This window comes from Phyllobates terribilis, unplaced genomic scaffold, assembly GCF_046119375.1.
Source record: "Phyllobates terribilis strain yellow unplaced genomic scaffold, ASM4611937v1 Scaffold_11__3_contigs__length_659146591, whole genome shotgun sequence".
Lineage (NCBI taxonomy): Eukaryota > Metazoa > Chordata > Amphibia > Anura > Dendrobatidae > Phyllobates > Phyllobates terribilis.
The window spans coordinates 213,999,338-214,014,816 of NW_027362771.1; the positions used below are offsets into that span (position 1 = coordinate 213,999,338).

The following is a 15,479-nucleotide window of genomic DNA, read 5'->3' on the forward strand; positions in this document are numbered from 1 at the left end:
TGTATCGCAACTCAGCTCTATTAAAGCAAATAGGGCTGAGCTACAATCTCTCATACAACCTGTGTGTTTTGAAGAAAGAAGCCATGCTTTTTAATCCGCAACAATCCCTTTAAGTTGATGAAAGATGCTGAATAGTGATGAGCGAGCACTAAAATGCTCGAGTGCTCATTGTTCGGGTCGAGCATATTGGAATGCTCGGGTGCTCGACTCGAGCAACGAGTCCAATGTAAGTCAATGGGAAACTCAAGCATTTTGCCGGCGCCCCCCCCCAAGGGGGACATGATCAGACACATTACATGGGAACAGCATGGGGAAGACCCCTGGAAGCATCTCTTCCTCCCAGGTCACTGCCTAAAACCGTGGTCATCAGACGTGATCCTATATTACTGCGGCAATAATACAGACATTTTTGGCAACGTGACAAATATTAAACTCCATTTAAAATGGGCAAGGCGTGTGGGAAGGGACGGGGAAGTAGACGTTATGGTGATGGTGATAGTGCACCCAGAGGCCGAGGCCGTGGGCAAGATGAAACTGTGCCTGCTGAGGGGGCACAACAAACACCCACATTATGTCGACCTACCTTCCTGTCCCACTTTCTAGGGGGCCGCGGAATACCACTTTTGAAGCCAGACCACTGTGAAAAGGTTGTTGGTTGGATAGCAGATACAGTGAAGGAAGTAATTATTTGATCCCTTGCTGTTTTTGTAAGTTTGCCCACTGATAAAGACATGAACAGTCTATGATTTTAAGGGTAGGTTAATTTTAACGTTGAGAGATAGAATATCCCAAAAAAATCCAGAAAATCACATTGTATAAATTAGATCAATTTATTTGCATTTTTCAGTGAGAAATAAGTATTTGATTCCCTACAGACCATTGTGAGCTCTGGCTCCTACAGACCAGTTAGACGCTCCTAATCAACTTGTTATCTGCATTAACCACTTTAGAGCCCATGACGTCTTAGTACGCACATTTGCGTACTGCCCGTTCAGTGAGGGCTGCTGCGCTGAGCCCTCACTGAACCGAGCACATGTCAGCTGATTCTTACAGCTGACATGTGCCCGCAACAGCCGCGGGTGGAATCGCGATCCACCCGCAGCTGTTAACCTGTTAAATGCCGCTGTCAATCTCCGACAGCGGCATTTAACGCGCGCTTCCTGGAAGCGCGTCCTAAGCCTCGCCCACCGGCGACCCCGTCACGTGATCGCAGGTCGCCGATGGGCGTGCATGACAACCCAGGGTCAGCAGCAGACGCCTGTGGTTGTCATGATCTGGTCGCTATGAGCGCCACCTAGTGGTCGGCGCTCATAGCACAGGACCATTTCTGCTGCATACAGGGGACCTGCTGGTCCCCTGTATGTAGCAGAGCTGATCAGACAACTGCTGCTTCTAGTCTCCTATGGAGACTTTTGAAGCATGCAGTAAGTGGAAAAAAAAGTTTTTAAAAAAATATAAAAGTTTAAATCACCCCCCTTTTGCCCCATTCAAAATAAAATAATAAAAAATAAACCCCACATACACATATTTGGTATCGCCGCGTTCAGAATCGCCTGATCTATCAATATAAAAAAAGAATTAATCCGATCAGTAAACGGCGTAACGAGAAAAAAATTCTAAACGCCAGAATTACGTTTTTTGGTCGCCGCAAAATTGCAATAAAATGCAATAACAGGCGATCAAAACATCGGATCTACCCCAAAATGTTATCAATAAAAACGTCAGCCCGGCGCGCAAAAAATAAGCCATCACCCAGCCCCAGATCACGAAAAATGGAGACGCTACAGGTCTCGGAAAATGGCGCTATTTTTTTTTTTTTTTTTTTACCAAATTTTGGAATTTTTTTTCACCACTTAAATATAAAAGAACCTATACATGTTTGGTGTCTATGAACTCGTAATGACCTGTAGAATAAGAATGGCAGGTCAGTTTTAGCATTCAGTGAACGTGGTAAAAAATAAAAATAAAAAACAACTGTGGTATTGCACTTTTTTTTCCAATTTTACCGCACTTGGAATTTTTTTCCTGATTTCCCGTACATGATATGGTAAAACTAGTAATGGCGTTGAAAAGTGCAACTCGTCCCGCAAAAAATAAGCCCTCACATGGCCATATTGACCAAACAATAAAAACGCTATGGCTCTGGGAACAAGGGGAGCAAAAAACGAAAAAGCAAAAGCGACAAAACCCAAGGTTGCGAAAGGGTTAAAGACAGCTGTCTTACATAGTCACCTGTATAAAAGACTCCTGTCCACAGGCTCAATTAATCAGTAAGACTCTAACCTCTACAACATGGGCAAGACCAAAGAGCTTTCTAAGGATGTCAGGGACAAGATCATAGACCTGCACAAAGCTGGAATGGGCTATAAAACCATAAGTAAGACGCTGGGTGAGAAGGAGACAACTGTTGGTGCAATAGTATGAAAATAGAAGAAATACAAAATGACTGTCAATTGACATCGATCTGGGGCACCATGCAAAATCTCACCTCGTGGGGTATCCTTGATCATGAGGAAGGTACGAGATCAGCCTAAAACTACACGGGGGGAACTTGTTAATAATCTCAGGGCAGCTGGGACCACAGTCACCAAGAAAATCATTGGTAACACAGTACGCCTTAAAGGTTTAAAATCCTGCAGTGCCCGCAAGGTCCCCCTGCTCAAAAAGGCACATGTGCAGGCCCGTCTGAAGTTTGCCAATGAACACCTGGATGATTCTGTGAGTTATTGGGAGAAGGTGCTGTGGTCAGATGAGACAAAAATTGAGCTCTTTGGCATTAACTCAACTTGCTGTGTTTGGAGGAAGAGAAATGCTGCCTATGACCCAAAGAACAATGTCCCCACTGTCAAGCATGGAGGTCTAAACATGTTTTGGGGTTGTTTCTCTTCTAAGGGGACAGGACTACTTCACCGCATCAATGGAAGAATGGATGTATCTGTAGCACCCCGAGGGCTCGGCTGCTACAGGGGTATTGCACCTCAAACCAGAGGTGTGATATTCCACTCCCGGGTAAGGATGGAGTGTGGACCAAGGCTCGTTAGGCTGCATGCACCACACACACCCCATTTCCGAGGGACAGCTCAACGGTGCTCCCACAGAAGTGCAGTCACGACAGCTTCTGTCCCTGGCTGGAGTGGGGAGGGGGAGGAAAACCCAGTGGTGTAGGAGCAGATAGGGGTGGGTCTCTGGGCATAGGTAGGAGCCCATTGGTTGCTAGTGACCTGGGCTCGGGTGCTAGAGGGAGGTATATAAGGTGGGCACCATCTTAGGACAGTGTGAGTTCAGAGAGGAGTGCAGTCCGAGGAGAAGTGACAGGGAGCAGAGCTGCTCCAGGGGCTCTGCTCCACAGGCAGGCCTTGTCAGGAGGCCGGAGCAAAAGAGAGAGAGGAGAAGGAACAGCAAAGGAAGTAAGAAAGGAAACAAGGAACTGGAATACAGATAAAGGCCCAGAGACACGAAGGCATAAGGAACACCAAAGGCCCAGGAGATTGCGGGTGAAGGGTTGGCAGAGCAGGGTACTGGGACCCAAATTGGTGGAGGCAACAGATTCCTCAGCCAAAGACCGGAGGTTGTGACCACATCTTGGTGCGACCCCTCACTACATCCACCAGGAAAGCATACCACGTAGGGTCAGGGAAACTGGAGATAGGTTTCGCCAATAGAAGGCCCGAGGAAGCTGGACAAAGGTGGGTCACTGGTGAGGACGGCCAGAGTAGGTAAGAGAAGGGAGCCCTGTGCCACGCTCTGGAATTGCCTGGGAGTTGGTCGAGTCCCCTGCCTGGTGGACGCAGCACGGCTTGGGCAGTCATCACCTGCAGGATTGACACGAATAACAACTGTGAGTAAAGCATTAGAAACTGCAACCCCACGTCTCTGTGTTTCATCGCCGCACCAGCACCATCAGTACTGGGACGCTCCCACCATCACTCCCATCATCTCCACACTAACTACCCTGAGGCTATACTCCTCCCGTGGGGAGTCATCCCATTCTAAGCTGCACACATAATACCAGCCTCAGCGGTCTGCCCTGCAGCGGCGGTCCCCATTGACCGCAATCCACGGGTGGCGTAGTCGGACATTTGTTATTACACTAAGACTGCCACTGAATTGACCACCCTGGGCACGGACCGGGTCGCCGCCACACTGAGGCTACCACCCCCAGCATCCCACCAGAGGCCCGGTTCCGGGTTCCCCACGCGGCCCAGGGGGCGAGTCATATCCATGTAAAATCCTGAGTGACAACCTCCTTCCCTCCGCCAGGACATTAAAAATGGGTCGTGGCTGGGTCTTCCAGGGCAGCAAAAGAGTGGCTCAAAAAGAACAACATTAAGGTAATGGAGTGGCCTAGCCAGTCTCCAGACTTTAATCCCATAGAAAACTTATGGAGGGAGTTGAAGCTCCGAGTAGCCAAGCGACAGCTTCAAAATCTGAATGATTTAGAGATGATCTGCAAAGAGGAGTGGACCAAAATTTCTCCTGACATGTGCGCAACCCTCATCATCAACTACAAAAAACGTCTGACTGCTGTGCTTGCCAACAAGGCTTTTGTCACAAAGTGTTAAGTGCTGTTTGCCAGAGGAATCAAATACTTATTTCTCACTGCAAAATGCAAATAAATTTATCTAATTTATGCAATGTAATTTCCTTGATTTTTTTTGGATATTCTATCTCTGAATGTTAAAATTAACCTACCCTTAAAATCATAGACTGTTCATGTCTTTATCAGTGGGCAAACTTACAAAAACAGCAAGGGATCAAATAATTATTTCCTTCACTGTAAATAATGCTTCCAGTCAGTTTGCAACCACCACGACCACCCTGTCTTCCACACAGTCCAGTCACAGTGAGTCTGGACCACATTATTATTATTATTATTATTATTATAACGCCATTTTTTCCATGGCGCTTTACATGTGAAAAAGGGGTATACATAGCAAAAACAGTTACAATAATCTCATATAAAAACGTGACGGCGACTGATATAGGAGGAGAGAGGACCCTGCCCATGAGGGCTCATAGTCTACAAGGGTTGGGTGAGGATACAGTAGGTGAGGGTAGAGCTGGAGTAGTATGGTGGAGCGGTGGTTACTGCAGGTTATAGGCTTGTTGGAAGAGGTAGGTCTTTAGGTTCATTTTGAAGGCGGTAGGCGAGAGCCTGATATGTTAGGGTAGAGAGTTCCAGAGTAGAGGGGATACACAAGAGAAATCTTGTATGTGATTGTGGGAAGAGGCGATAAGAGAAGGAGACGGAGATCTTGTGAGGATCGGAGGTTGCGTGCAGGCAAATAATGGGAAACTAGGTCACAGATGTATGGAGGAGACAAGTTGTGGATGGCTTCGCATGCCAAGGTTAGGGTTTTGAACTGGAGTCTCTGGGCATTGGGGAGCCAGTGAAGGGATTGACAGAGAGGAGAGGCCAGGGAATATCTGGGGAACAAGTAGATTAGTCGGGCAACAGAGTTTAGGATAGATTGGAGGGGTGCAAGAGTGCTTGAAAGGAGGCCATAGAGCAGGGGGTTTCAGTAGTTGAGGCGGGAGATGATGAGGGCATGCACAAGTGTTTTTCCATATTCTTGTTTGAGGAATGTGCGGATCCGGGAGATGTTTTTTACTTGGCGTCTGCATATTCCTCACGCTGATCCTCCTTCCTCCCACCATGCCGAGTGCCCGGAGACAACTGATCTCACATTCGGACACTCTGAAGAGCAGTTTTGTTCATCTTTCCATTTATAGATTCTGGCCTCTCGCTCGGTCCGCTTCAACCGGGGCAATAGGAGATCGCATGTAGCGATGCCCAAATATTTCAACAGCCATGGTCACACGAAGGTGATGGTAGGAAAGTGCAATAACTGTCGCAAAAGGTGGATGATGATGAGACACAATAGACAGAAAGTCAGGAGGAGGACCAGGGTGCGGAACAGTAAGACGAGGTGGTGGACGATGAAGTCACTGACTCAACCTGGTAAGGTGACATGAATAGCGAGGACAGCAGCGCAGAGGGGGAGGGAGGCGTAGCACCACAACAGGCAGGAACAAGCAGTGGGGTGGCCACAGACACAAGGCGGGCAACTGTTCCCCAAAATACCAATACCAGGGAAGTTGCCAGTCCAACTGCTAGTTCTTCCTGAGTCTGGCTCTTTTTTAAAGACTGTCCAGTTAGCCCCAAAAAGGCCATTTGCAACATCTGCCATGCTAGCATCAGCAGGGGCAGCAAAACTACCAGCCTGACCGCCACCAGCATACTCAGGCACATGACAGCAAAGAACCCGACTAGTTTGGCCAAAAGCCAGGTTCCAGAAACAGTGTTTGAGGGTGACACCACTGCCTCTTTCCCTGTTGTACATGTACGCCAAGCCTCTGGCCATGATGCAGGCGAAGATGCCTCCCACCCTGCACCTGTCATTGCCCACTTGCAACGATCACAGTCAGTAACCTTGTCCACGTCCTTGTCCCATATACATATACTCCCATGTCACCACACATTAGAAATTAAAGTTGCGTATGTTGGGAAGGATTTGTGAGCAGCAGAGGGCCGTTGTTGAATAGCAGCTTCAACACACCCATTGGAATTCAGGTCAGCCTCCACACATAAGAGCTGATGAGTGGGCATAGATATCTGACATCTGTGCCGTCCTCCAAAACTTTGAGGACTCCACTAAGATGGTGAGTGGTGATGACGCCATAATTAGTGTCACCATCCCGCTTCTCTGTCTACTGAAACGCTCGGTGTTCACAATTAAAGAGGAGGCAAGGAACTATACAGGGTGATGCTACACAACCCAGCCTAATCTCATCTCAACGCGGATTGGGTGATAATCAGAAGGAGGAGGATGAGAAGGAGAATATGGACCTAAAGAATATGGCTGTGGTGAAATACAACTCTCACACGAGAAGCAGCCCTGGCTAAAAAAAGTCTGTGTGAAGGTTCCTGGATACTCCATGGCTGCTTTTTTACTGTGGACTGGCTCCAGCAATCTATAAGACTTAAGATGCAATCTGGCACCTTGGCAAAGCTCAATTCTGTTCTCCCTCTGATATCTAACAAACAGGTCATGCTGGAGAAACTTGCACCTACTGCTACTCAGTGTCTTCAGCTCCTTTGTGAGAAACTAATGTTTGGGCAGCCAGTCTACCAAATAAAATTCCTGAGATATGGAAATTGTGGATGGCTTCGCTTCTTCACTGGATTTTCCTGACTGGTTGGAGACAAGCTCATTCCCACAGAAAAGTACCAGCAACCTAAGGAGATGGTGGCCTCTATCATCATGAAGGAGTTAGCTCGTTCTCTAGGAGACCGATCACCGCTACTGTCTACCTTGTGAACATTGTGTTGAAGCTTGCAAGGATTAAGAGGTTACATTGGCGAGTCTGTTTTTTATACTAAAAATCTTGTTGTGTTTTTATAGTTGTTTTTTTTTTTACATCTCTTCAAATGGGTATTGGAGTGCGTCCTAATTTTTGGCAGCCCTTGAAATTGCTACATACGCAATAACAGTATAGGAGACCCACTCCTTAATAATGAGAAGCACAATTCAAATAGATTCTATAGTCTAGAATATTACTGTCACGCCAGGTGTAGGAAAGACTGAGTGCAACACAGAGGTAAGAAGGAAAGGGAGCCCAGACACTAGGGAAAGGGGGAAGTGGAGACCTCCTAATCTGGTCTAGTGTAACCCTGTCTCAACTACCGTCCCTATATTGCTTCTTCAGCAATCGCCGCACGTGTGCCTCGCCCTGTCTTTCTCTGGCGTATGGCTAAGGCTAGGGATGGGAGGTGATGAGTACTAGTCGATCTCCAATAAACTCTATAGACAACAAGGGTAGACAAACAGGGGGAGAATGCTTAGCTTTAAATGACTCCAGACAAATGCGAACTCAGCTCAAGCTTCAGAGAGGACGAAGTACTGCTCTTGCTAAGCCTTCACAAGTAGAAATGAATATAGCTGGCACGGCCCTCTCAGACACACCAGGTATATACACTGTGTTCCAAATTATTATGCAAATATTATTTTCTCAGATTTTCCCAAATTACCTATATGAATTGCAGTCATTGTAATATTCCAGTCAAATAACTATTAGAGTACAATTGAAAGGTTTTTGTACAAACTGCCTATGATAACAGTATATTTTAAAAAAAATAAAAAACTCAAACTGCACTCAAAATGCATGTTCCAAATTATTATGCACAGCAGTTTTCAACCTTTTCATTTTAATAAAGAACAATTAAATGGTCATTTTTGAAATTATAAGCATTAGCAGGTTATTACAAACTGAAATCAAACAGTTTTCAACTCAAAACTTTATTCTAGGTGATGTTACAATTGCACATAGGACCGCTTGTTCGAAAGGAGCTTCTGAACTCTCTCGTCCTTTGAAATTGTCAGGTTTTGGATGGTTTCTGCTTTAATTGTTTTGCATGAGGACAGAATACCCTCCCAGAGCTGTTGCTTAGATGTGAACTGCCTCCCGCCATCATAGACACTCCTTTTGATGATGCTCCAGAGGTTCTCAATGGGGTTGAGGTCAGGGGAGCATGGGTGCCACACCATAAGTTTGTCCCCTTTTATGCCCATAGCAGCCAGAGATGCAAATGTGTTATGTGCAGCATGAGACGGGGCATTATCATGCATGAAATGCTTATAATTTCAAAAATGACCATTTTTTTGTTCTTTATTAAAATGAAAAGGTTGAAAACTCTGCTGTGCATAATAATTTGGAACATGCATTTTGAGTGCAGTTTGAGTTGTTGTTTTTTTTAAAAAATATACTGTTATCATAGGCAGTTTGTATAAAAACCTTTCAATTGTACTCTAATAGTTATTTGACTGGAAAATTACAATGACTGCAATTCATATAGGTAATTTGGGAAAATCTGAGAAAATATTATTTGCATAATAATTTGGAACACACCCAAGCCAGGGAGCTAATTACCAGAGGGAGGTAGCCGGTAGGTCCTAGAGACAGCCTCTCATCTAAGAAGATGTCTGTAATGGCAAACGTAGAGATCTTCTGCAACCAACTGCAGGGCGACTGTCTGTCACCTCTTATACACTCGTGACAATTACCTGTCTTATCTGAAATTCGTTTACAGGTGAGCTATCGCAGTATGGATAGCATATTACACTGATTCTGACAGATATTATTGCCTTATACTGCGTGCTGCAGAAAAAAATACATATCTACTCTATTCCCTATTGATACCGCTGTTAGATGCATTTACAATAGGGACAGGCTGTAGCATCGGCGTCTCTGCTCCCTGCCAGGCAGAGACGCTGTCCTTCTCACCTCCCGGCGCGGCGTCCTCCTGCGCTCGTCTTCCTGCTGCTGCCGGCGTGCGCAGCTTCCTGGGCACTGTGCTTAGGGCACGCACGTGCGCTCTCTCTCTTAAAGGCGCCGCGCGCGTCGTCCTAAGGAGTCCCCGGCCAATAGCCAAGGGTCCTCCCATATATAAGGCACCTCCTCCAAAATGGAGGTGCCCGAGCAAAAGTTGTTGCACAGTGTCTCTCACCTCTGCTTCATCCCTCAGGTCCCGCTGCTAGCCTGACTACCAGTCTTGCCCGCCAGCCTGTTTCCTGCCTGTTACCTGCCTGTTACCTGCCGTGCCTGACAGCCCCCTCACCTGGGAGCACTTGCCTGTTACCTGCCTGTTACCTGCCTGTTACCTGCTGTGCCTGCCAGCCCGCTCACCAGGGAGCACTTGCCTGTTACCTGCCTGTTACCTGCCGTGCCTGCCAACCCACTCACCGGGGAGCACTTGCCTGTTACCTGCCTGTTACTGCCGTGCCTGCCAGCCCGCTCACCTGGGAGCACTTGCCTGTTACCTGCCTGTTACCTGCCATGCCTGCCAGCCCGCTCACCTGGGAGCACTTGCCGTGACCACCTAGAGACTCCTGCCGTCACTTGCCATGACCACCCGTCAACTATCCAGAGACTTCTGCCTGCCTGTTGTGTCCATCCGCTATACCGGTCAGTCCCAGTCTTCTGACCCGTGGAAGCCACCTGCTCTCTTACAAGGTCGTCCCCAGAGTAGCACCTGGTCCCTCTGCTCGGTCCCTCCCTGGTCACGGAGTCGTTAGCCGCCGTACGACCAGGGTCGGTCTGAGTTGATACTTTGTCACGCCCCTCTGGGTCCCTCCTTGCACTACGGCACAGAGGTTCCACCACCCGGATCCGTAACACAGGTGCTGCTAGGTGGTATCATTAGCTCGAGATGAGTGTTCATTCTGGTCGCATAAATCTCTTCCACAGTCCATCCCTTTTTTTTTTTTTCTTTAGTTGGCCTTATATACAAGCCATGACCCTGCAAAGAATGTTTCTTAACATTTCTTCTAGGAATATCCATTTTAGCTTAGTTTTTGTATGTTTTATTGTCAGTCCATAAAAATGGCGTAATACTCTGACAACATTGTTCACAGATATGCTATTGGTCAGCGACCAAGTCTAAATAGGTTTGAACAACACACAACTGGCAGACTTTAAATGGAGTGTAATATTTTGCACGCTCCCCAAAATGTCATGATTATTACGGCAGTAATATTGGATCACGTCTGATGAACACGGTTTTAGGCAGTGGCGTATTAGTATGATATTGATCAGCAACCAAGTGTGAATAGTTTTGAACAACGCACAATTGACAGACTTTAAATGGAGTGTAATATCTGGCACGCTCCCAAAAAATTCTGGATTATTAGCGCAGTAATATCTTATCCCGTCTGATGACCACGGTTTTAGGCAGTGGCGTTAGAGATATGATATTGGTCAGCGAGTAAGTGTGAATAGGTTGAACAACACACAACTGGCAGACTTTAACTGTAGTGTAATATTTGGCATGCTCCAAAAAATATGACGATTATTGCTGCAGTAATATCGGATCCAGTCTTATGACCACAGTTTCAGGCATTGGCCTTGTAGTATTGTATTGGCAATGGTCAGCGGCCAAGTGTGAATAGTTTTGAACAACACACAATTGGCAAACTTTAAATGGAATGTAATATCTGGCACGCTCCCAAAAAATTCTGGATTATTAGCGCAGTACTGTCTGATCCTGTCTGATGACCACAATTTTAGGCAGTGGCGTTAGAGATATGGTATTGGTCGGTGACTAACTGTGAATAGGTTGAACAACACACAACTGGCAGACTTTAACTGGAGTGTAATATTTGGCACGCTCCAAAAAATGTGACGATTATTACCGCAGTGATATGGGATCACGTCTGATGATGACGGTTTTAGGCAGTGGCTTTAGAGATATGGTATTGGTCAGCGACCAAGTGTGAATAGCTTGAACAACACACAACTGGCAAACTTTAACTAGAGTGTAATATTCGGCACGCTCCAAAAAATGCTACGATTATTACCGCAGTAATAACGGATCACGTCTTATGATAGACAAGTTTCTCTGCTTCCACAATACAGCAATGCATATAAAATCTAAAAAATCTGACTGTATTCTGCTAACAAGCAAATGGAGCAGTAAAATTGTGTACTGTATTGTTTTTTAAGCAAATAATGAGCATTAAGAGCAAAAAAAAAATTAGCCCTGGTATCTAGGGCTATGGATATCTGTAACAGCAGCAGAGCAGACAGAACGTGCAATGGACCCTATTCTGCTCATACACTCTTCACAAACTCTACCTGCCTAACTCCTGCGATCACCAGTAATATATGCAGCTGGATTAGTCCTTACAAGGACTGTTATTTCAGATTTGTATATATAGCTGTGGAATACCTAATACCTAACTAATAAATCGCCAATTCTCTCCCTAGCTCAGCAGCAGCTCTCCCTGCTCTGCCTGTCTGATGGGTAGACTGTGATGAGCATAGCGTCACTGGGTCTGATATAGACCCGATGATGCTATACGGCCAGCCAATCACTGTAATGCCACAACCAACATGGCTCCGGCATTGCTGTGAGTGGCAGGCAATCCTTGCATGTTTATTCGCTGTTAAAACAGCGCCAAACATGTGGGGTGGAGACTCAAGCTCCTGCCCGAGCATCCCTGAAGTATTTGCCGAGCGCCGAGCATCTCGAGCAGTGAGATGCTCAGGTGAGTACAGAGCAGAAGCGAGCATGCTCACTCATCACTAATGCTGAACATAACTTTAGTGTGAAGGTGACATAATTTGGAAAATGATCAAGTTTCAGGAAAAAAAAAGTAAATGTGGTTGAAAACTGCTAGTATCACAAAATAGAAACAGCAATATCAGGCTTGGGAAGACAAAACAGGAGAAAAGTTTCTGGCATTGGGAGGGAGAACATATACTGATTAGTATAGAAAAGAGTTTTGCTGAAAATTAAATCTGCTGATGGTTTTATGTTCTTTATGAGTTTAATATACACTATTGAATCCATGTCATAATACATAAATCACAAAACTTATATATTAACTCTGGTTATCAAGCACACAAATGTTTTCAAAATTCTGTTTTTTTTTATTTCAATGTTATGACATTGGCCATTCAGTAGAAACTAAAAAATAACACATTGATTCTGGCACGAATATCATCACATCACAACTGTGATTTTTTTTCTAAGGACATATTCAAGTGTTTTCAGTATTTACAGATTTCATACCTGTGATCTGTGAACATTGACACTAGCATAATTCCCTTGAGCAATCCATTTGACGGTGTCCGATACTCGAAAATTGGTTCCTGAAAGATTAATGCTGAACTGCCCCTATAACAGAAAACAAAAATTTTGACCATTCACATGTAGCCAATTATGACATGATGACTGCAGTAATTTAATCACACAACACATATACTTACTTGTGGACACTTGGCGGCACTGTAACAATCACCTGCTGTGGCAAATGGAACTGCTCTCCCATTCAGTGTGCGGGCATAGAGAAGATCTGTAGCTAAAAAGTTATTTAAAATAATTACTAAGATACCCTCATAATTCATATAATTAATTTATATTAAAGAGGTTATCCACTACTAGAACAACCTCTTCTCACCCTGAATGTTGGCCGCCATTAAAATAAAAATATTTATACTCACCTACAGTGCTAGCGCCTTTCCAGCAGTGTCAGCACTTGCATTTCCGGGGCTCATGTGAGGTTGTTATGTCATGTGAGCCCTGTGCCCACTTAGCGCTGGCGTCACTCTCTCCGCCTTCAGACATATAAGTAATCAAGAGATAGTGAGTGGTCAGCCGCAGCTCTCACATGAGCCCAGGGAACATGAGTGGCGACACGCTGGCACGGGAAGTGAGTATACAGTAGGTGTTTTTATTTTAATGGGGGCAAACATTCAGGATGAGACTGGGTTGTCCTAGTAGTGCACAACCCCTTCAAAGGGGTTTTCCCTTGAACAAAAGAACATTTTAATCAATAAATTTTAGAATAATAATAACTTCCACAATTGGATGTGTTTAAAAATAATGTTCCTGTGCTGAGATAATCTTATAAATGTGCCCCTGCTGTGTACTGTGTAATGGCTGTGTCTGACCATACAGGAACATGGTCTGATCGTACCACATCTCCTGGGCAGGGGAGAAGAATTTACAGACATTACAGCACGTGATCAAAGCCAATTCTTACTTTGAAGTAAAACATTGTTTAAAAACAGGCAGTAAAATGTTTTGCCTCACAGAAAGAATCAGCTGTGATCCCATGCTGTAATGTCAGTATACTCTACCCCCCCTTCCTTCCCTGCCTCCGGAGATGTGGTATGATCAGACCATGTTCCTGCATGGTCAGGCACAGCCATTACACAGTACACAGCAGGGGCACATTTATAAGATTATCTCAGCACAGGGACATTTTATTTGAACACATCACATTGTGGAACTTATTATTATCCCAAGATCTGTTGATTCAAATCAACTTTTGTTCGTGGGAAAACCCCTTTAACCCCTTTAAAGCCCATGACGTACAAATACGTGTCTGTGCCCTGGGACTTAAGAGCCTGACCCGTATTAGTACGTCATCGCGCGCGCACACAGGCTGTGCGGGCATGATCGCCGCCAGGTGTCAGCTGATTGTCACAGCTGACACCCGGTGCTATGTGCAGGGAGCGGTCCCGCACCACTCCCGGCACATTAACCCCCACAATGCTGCGATCGAAGTCGATCGCAGCATTGTGGAGGCTAAGGGGAGGTGATCGGGATACTCACCTCCTCTTCTGGCCTCCAGCGCTGTCTGCCGCGGCTTCCCGGGTGTTGCCATGACGACCCGATGTCGTCATGACAACATCCGGGTAACCAGATAGCAGGAAGATTGTTTGGTTATTAAAAAAAAAATAAAAAAAATAATCCACTAAAAATAAAAATATAATGTACCCATCAATAAATATTATTATGAAAAAAAAAACAACAAACAATAAAAGTACACATATTTGGTATTGCCGCATCTGTAATGACCTGACCTATAAAACTCTCCCACTAGTTAACCCCTTCAGTGAACACGGTAAAAAATAAAAATAAAAAGCGAAGCAAAAAACAATGCTTTATCATCATACCGCCAAACAAAAAATGGAATAACACGCGATCAAAAAGACAAATATAAATAAAAATGGTACCGCTGAAAACGTCATCTTGTCTCGCAAAAAGCAAGCCACCATACAGCTCCATCATCCGAAAAATCAAAAAGTTATAGCTCTCAGAATAAAGCGATGCAAAACAATAATTTTTTCTATAAAATAGCTTTTATTGTGTAAAAGCGCCAAAACATAGAAAAACGATATAAATATGGTACTGCTGTAAACGTACTGACCTGAAAAATAAAGCTACCTTATCAATTTTACCACACGTGGAGTAAAATAAAAAATTAAAAAAAAAAACAATTCCTGAATTGTTGGTTTTTGTTTATTCTGCCTCCCAAAAGCTGGAATAGAAAGCGGTCAAAAAATGTCACGTGCCTGAAAATGGCACCAATAAAAACATCAACTCATCCCGCAAAAAACAAGCTGTCACATGACTCTGTCGGCCAAAATATGGAAAAATTATAGCTCTCAAAATATGGCGATGCAAAAACTAGATTTTACAAAATATGTGTCTTTTAGTGTGTGACAGCTGTCAATCATAAAAACCCGATATCATTCTTATACCTCTGTAGTCGCACCGACCCGAAGAATAAGGTCGTCTAATCACTTATACCGCACTAGGAACCTCGTAAAAAAAAAACGCTAGGACTGGGGTTGGGGTTAGGGTTGTGCTAATGTTAGGGTTGGGGTTAGGGTTGTGCTAATGTTAGGGTGGGGCCAGGGTTGGGCTAGGGTAGGGTTAGGGTTGGGGTTAGGGTTGTTGTTTTTTTTCAAAAGTAAAAAAAAAAAAAAAAAAAAGATGACGATATGGCAACTAGTGTTGAACGCAAGTGCTCGCTACTTGAGTTTCCATCGGGTGCTCGGGTATGCATTGAGTATCACGGGTGCTCGAGTCTCCGCCCCATATGCTTCGCGGCCAAAAAAACCTTGCGGTGATTGCCTGCCTTGCATGAGCAATCCCTGCATGTTTTTTTTGGGGTGTCTAATAG

The 15,479-nt window shown here is 45.0% G+C and overlaps 1 protein-coding gene across 1 annotated transcript in view; it reads right to left on the reverse strand.

Moving 5' to 3' along the window:
* Positions 1 to 15,479, reverse strand: part of ADAMTS20 (ADAM metallopeptidase with thrombospondin type 1 motif 20) — a 342,835-nt gene that overhangs the window by 12,273 nt on the left and 315,083 nt on the right. The window contains exons 37-38 of the mRNA XM_073652029.1: positions 12,772 to 12,863; positions 12,575 to 12,679 (exon numbers count right to left, since the gene is read on the reverse strand). Coding sequence (XP_073508130.1) covers positions 12,575 to 12,679; positions 12,772 to 12,863 — 197 coding nt within the window. The remainder of the gene's footprint in view (positions 1 to 12,574; positions 12,680 to 12,771; positions 12,864 to 15,479) is intronic.